The sequence below is a fragment of the Lucilia sericata genome, unplaced genomic scaffold, assembly GCF_015586225.1.
Source record: "Lucilia sericata isolate MDLA Ls3-8-SP2 unplaced genomic scaffold, ASM1558622v1 Contig000262F_arrow, whole genome shotgun sequence".
Classification (NCBI taxonomy): Eukaryota; Metazoa; Arthropoda; class Insecta; order Diptera; family Calliphoridae; genus Lucilia; species Lucilia sericata.
In genome coordinates this window covers 141,501-147,500 of record NW_023994287.1, presented here as the reverse complement: position 1 = coordinate 147,500, position 6,000 = coordinate 141,501, and the positions used below count along the sequence as shown (strand labels likewise).

The 6,000-nt window shown below is 29.9% G+C and overlaps 1 protein-coding gene across 1 annotated transcript in view; it reads right to left on the bottom strand.

The window, feature by feature from the left end:
* LOC119602896 (mitogen-activated protein kinase kinase kinase kinase 5) overlaps nt 1-6,000 on the bottom strand; it is a gene marked incomplete at its 5' end in the record, with an annotated part of 81,362 nt that overhangs the window by 9,723 nt on the left and 65,639 nt on the right. The window contains one exon of the mRNA XM_037954695.1: nt 1-212. This exon is cut by the window's left edge and continues 373 nt beyond it. Within this exon, the coding sequence (XP_037810623.1) occupies nt 1-212 (212 nt within the window). The remainder of the gene's footprint in view (nt 213-6,000) is intronic.

The window sequence follows — 6,000 nt, the reverse complement described above, 5'->3', positions numbered from 1 at the left end:
TTGCTGTTGCGGTGACATCAGTTGCACAACCATTGTTACAACCCGACAACGAGGATGATGATGATGTTGTTGTTATTATTGCTGCTGATGATGCGACGGCTGATGTTGATGATGATGATGTGTTGTTATGGTTACTATTTCCTCCACCATTATGGCTACAATTGCATTCAGTGCTTAGTAAATCTTTGGTATCAGTTAATGGCAAAGTGGCTCTGCAAAAGCAACGGAAAGAAAAAAGAGAAAAAGAAAAAACGTTGCAACAAAAAAACTATGTAATGATTAGAGGTAGAGGAGGAGGCTACAGGGATTCTCAATCGTTACGTTGAAAAAGAAATATACTTCGAAAGTTATGTAAAGCTTTTGCGGGAGAGAGAATTTTGTACAGGGGTGAGAGTTTGGGAATTAAGAAGATTAATGAATCCGCGATGTAACTTTTAAGCATCAAGTCTTTTGCTAAAGCATCAAGCTTTTCTGTAGAGAAAACTTTCCGTAAAAATTAAATCTTTTCTGTAGAGGGAACCTTTTGCTAAGGTTTTCCTATATAAGAAACCTTTCTCTAAGGCTTCAAGTTTTCGTAAAGAGGTAACTTTACACAAAAGCTTCAAGCTTTTTGGTTGAAGTTTTCTATATAGGAAACCATACGATAAATCTTCAAGCTTTCATATAGAAGTAACTTTTCACAAAAGCTTTCCTATAGAGAAAACTCTTGTCTAAAGCTTTTAGATTATTATATTTTAGATTTTTTATATTTTATTTTGTCGCTAAAGCTTCAAGATAAATAAAGCTTCTAGTTTTCCTAAAGAGAAAATCTTTCGCTAAAGAATCAAGCTTTCATGTACAGAAAACCTTTGCCTAAAGATTTAAGCATTCCTAAACAGTAAAAAAGCTATTGCTAAAGTTTTTATATATATGTAACTTTAAGGTAAAGCTTTAAGCTTTCCTAAAGAAAACCTGTTTTGCTAAAGCTTTCAAGAAAACTTTACGCTGAAGTTAACGATTTTCTATAACGGAAAACTTTAACATTTCCTATAAAGGAAACATTTGGCTAAAGCTTTCAGCTTTCCTATACTAGAATACTTTTGATAGACCTTCAAGCTTAAAGAAACATTTTGCTTTAAGCTTTAAGCTTTCCTACAGATCAAAATTTTTGCTAAACATTCAAGCTTTCCTTTACAGCACAGCATTCGCTGAAACTTTAAGCTTTCAATTATAGAACTATTCGCTAAAGATTCTAGCTTTCTTATTACCTTCTAAGCTTTCCAAGAGGCTAAAGCTTTCGCTATAAACATTGGAGTTTTCTTAAACAGGAAGTCCTTTCCTAAAGCTTTTTGTATCTAACTACAAAACATGGAGTCTAGGGCAGATACAACTGCTCTACTTCCATTCCGTAAAGGTCTCCTCTGAAAATATGAAACCGATTGAGAATCCCTGTACAAATATTTAACACAATGCATGTGAATGACATTTTAAGAACCAACGTATCACTGAACGGATACGTTTATTTAGTAATGTACAATAACAACAAAACAGGAAAATAATAAAAGGAAAATAAACAAAAATTGAAACAGAAACTCTCACATACACTTACACAACCACATACCCTCACGTACATAGGCAAACAAACAAACACATACACCTACGAACACTAACAAATCCATGCATACAAAGGAACCAAAACCAAAAAAGATTTGTATTGGCTGGTTTTCTGTTGGGTTAAAAGAGTTTAAGGTTGTTTGCTTGTATTCGAACTGGTTTAGTTTGTATGTATTTTGGAGGAGCAAGTGGGTGTATGGCTATGTGTGAGAGTGTGTGTTTGTGTTGCCTGTTAAAAGAACGAGTAGGTGTAGCTGTATATACATATATGCATTTTTAGTATACTTCGTTAACATGTGTTAGTTATAATTTAAAAGATTTACATGAAAGACCACAAGGACAATTAAGGCCAGGAAAATGAATGTTTTATGTTAGTGTAATATACAATGCAAATATGTTTGTGTGTATATGTATGTGTTTAAGAATGACTAGTTACTTTAACACAGAGCTTTAAAATAATATTTTCCATTATAGTGTTAAAATAATATTTAACAACTTATACCTTTAAAAATCTGTTTAGTTTAAAACATTTACTATTAACTTGCTAATATAACAGTTAGTATGTGTCATGTATTTATAAGCTTTTTGCACTTACACACATTGACTTAATGGTAGTTTTTATATTTTCTTATATTATAGTTTTAAAATGTATTATACTATAATAACATTGCCGTTGTTTATGATGATGATCATGATGTTGATGTTGTTAATGACAACATACATTTTCTATGTAATCGTTAGTACTACATGTTGTATGATTTTATGCAAATTGTGTTGTTAGTAATTTGTTGCTTATATTTATGCACTTTTTTCTAACTACTTAGAAAAACATAAACGAAAATAAAATATATAAATGAATAAGAAACTAACAGCCTGTTTTTCTAAAACAATTTAGTTCTCAAACGAACATTTCATTTTATTACGATCAAGTTTAAAATTAGGTTTTTATAAAACATTTGAAAGTTTTCGTTTAAAAATGTCTAAAATGAAATGAGCTTTTTCTATCGTAACAGAACATTATTGCCTACGTATTTCATTTCTGAAATTTTAAATATTTTTTCATGTAGTAATAACGTGTTTGGTGTTAACCCTAAAAAATAAACAAAAATAAAATAATTTTACAAAAAAAATTTAAATTATGAAAAAATGTTTTTTTAAAAACAACATGAAAATTGTATGCAATCTCTCAAGAAATTTAAAGGTTTTTATTGCAAATTGCATTCAGGTTCAAGTGGCAACATATTATTTCGTATTTTGGTATAATTTTCGTTGTTTTTTGCGCAAACGAAAGGCCTTTGCCTATCGTCTATTTCTGACATTTCTTTCGTTTATTACGAACGAATTCATTTTCTAAAAACCAAAAATATATGGAAAAATAAAGCTCTTTCGTTGACACTCACATGAAAATTTATTTTTTCGTTACAAAAACGTAAAGCCAATTTCGTTCGTTATTTTTAAGAACGAAGGCAAATTTTCATTTTAGAAAAACAGGCTGTAATATCTTTAACTAAAAGTTCAAAAACTTTAAAAGAACTTATTACAATATCCCTCGAAATATGCTTTAGTTTTAAGTTATGAGCCAAGTATGGTTTATTTATCAGCAAGAAAAAACCTAGAGGCTAACAGCTTGTTTTTCTAAAATGAAAATTTGTCTTCGTTCTTAAAAATAACGAACGAAATTGGCTTTACGTTTTTGTAACGAAAAAATAAATTTTCATGTGAGTGACAACGAAAGAGCTTTATTTTTCCATATATTTTTGGTTTTTAGAAAATGAATTCGTTCGTAATAAACGAAAGAAATGTCAGAAATAGACGATAGGCAAAGGCCTTTCGTTTGCCCAAAAAACAACGAAAATTTTACCAAAATACGTAATAATATGTGGCCATTTGAACCAGAATGTAATTCGCAATACAAACCTTTAAATTTCTTGAGACATTGCATACAATTTTCATGTTGTTTTTAAAAAAACATTTTTTCATAATTTCAATTTTTTTCTAAAATTATTTTATTTTTGTTTATTTTTTAGGGTTAACACCAAACACCTTATTACTACATGAAAAAATATTTAAAAATTCAGAAATGAAATACGTTGGCAATAATGTTCTGTTACGATAGAAAAAGCTCATTTCATTTTAGACATTTTTAAACGAAAACTTTCAAATGTTTTATAAAAACCTAATTTTAAACTTGATCGTAATAAAATGAAATATTCGTGTGAGAACTAAATTGTTTTAGAAAAACAGGCTGTAAAGCTTTCCTACGCAAGAAACTTTTGGCAAACTTCTTTCAGCTTTTCAACTGAGAAAACCTTTGGATTATAGATTAGACTATAGTCTGTATTACATATATGACTATAGTCGACTTTATAGTAAAGTCTATAGTTTAGTCTATAGTCTAGTCTATAGTTTAGTCTATAGTTTAGTCTATAGTCTAGTCTATGGTCCAGTCTATGGTCCAGTCTATGGTCCAGTCTATGGTCCAGTCTATAGTCTAGTCTACAGTCTAGTCCATTCTAAAGTCTAGTCTATAGTCCATTATATAGTCCATTCTGAAGTTAAGTCTATAGTCTAGTCTATAGTCTAGTCTATAGTCTAGTCTATAGTCTAGTCTATAGTCTAGTCTATAGTCTAGTCTATAGTCTAGTCTATAGTCTAGTCTATAGTCTAATCTATAGTCTAGTCTATAGTCTAGTCTATAGTCTAGTCTATAGTGTAGTCTATAGTCTAGTCTATAGTCGAGTCTATAGTGTAGTCTATAGTCTAGTCTATAGTCTAGTCTATAGTCTAGCCTATGGTCTAGTCTATAGTCTAGTCTATAGTCTAGTCTATAGTCAAGTCTATAGTCTAGTTTATAGTCGTCTATAGTCTAGTCTAAAGTCTAGTCTGGTCTATAGTCTTGTCTATAGTCTAGTCTTTAGTCTAGTCTATACTCAAGTCTATAGTCAAGTCTATAGTCTAGTCAATAGTCTAGTCTACAGTCCAGCCTATAGTCCAGCCTATAGTCTAGTCTATAGTCTAGTCTATAGTCTAGTCTATAGTCCGGTCTATAGTCTAGTCTATAGTCTAGTCTATAGTCTAGTCTATAGTCTAGTCTATAGTCTAGTCTATAGTCTAGTCTATAGTCTGGTCTATAGTCTAGTCTATAGTCTAGTCTATAGTCTAGTCTATAGTCTAGTCTATAGTCTAGTCTATAGTCTAGTCTATAATCTAGTCTATAGTCTAGTCTATAGTCTAGTCTATAGTCTAGTCTATAATCTAGTCTATAGTCTAGTCTATAATCTAGTCTATAGTCTAGTCTAGTCTAGTCTATAGTCTAGTCTATAGTCTAGTCTATAGTCTAGTCTATAGTCTAGTCTAGTCTATAGTCTAGTCTATAGTCTAGTCTATAGTCTAGTTTATAGTCTAGTCTATAGTTTAGTCTATAGTCTAGTTTATAGTGTAGTCTATAGTCTAGTCTATAGTCTAGTCTATAGTCTAGTCTATAGTCTATTCTATAGTCTAGTCTATAGTCATGTATATAGTCTGGTCTAAAAAAATGTAGTCTAGTCTATAGTCTATTCTGTGGTTTAGTCTATAGTCTAGTCTACAGTATAGTCTATAGTCTAGCTTTAAGGTGGTTGCTATATCTGAAACTGTTTCAAGCTATCCTATAGTTGAAACTTTTGCTATAGTTGCAAGCTTTCCCATAGAGCAAACCTTTCCCTAAAGTTGCAAACTTTTACATAGAGTAAACTTTAGCAAAAGCTTTAAGCTTTCTTATAGTTTATAGTTGATTACATATAATGGTATATGAATAACCCCAATTATCTTCTAAAACTACTGACATTTTCATAATTGGAAATCTGTTTTAAAATATTCGCCATGTTTTTATCATCTCACCCTATTTCCCGGGTACAACAACCCCTAAATTCATTTAGTTATTACTACCCTCTTTTATATTTTTCTTACAAAGTCTTGTACTAAGTTATTTTTATTTGCAACCACAAGGAGAAGCAGAGCAAAAAAAAGAAGCGAAAACTTAATTTAAAATAGAGTCTTAAGTACAAATTGGATTTTTAGACTAAAATAACAAAAAGAAAAATAAAACAAGAAAACTTTATTATATTTTATTCTTATAATAGCATTTTCTTTTACGATTTACAATTGTAAAAGTTTGCATAATTATGGTTAGAAAAAAAAACTGAAATGAAACTAACAAAAACTTACAAAAATTCTTAGAAAACAAAACAACAGAAAGAAAATTAATTGTGTGAAAAATAGTAAAAGAAAAAAATAAATATGTTGCAAACAAAATGTAGAACAACAGAATAACAAAAATACATTATTTAATGCAACATACAGTAAAAGAAATGCAAAAAATTATAAAAAATGTGAAAAAAATAACGTATATATCCTTTGTTGCATGCA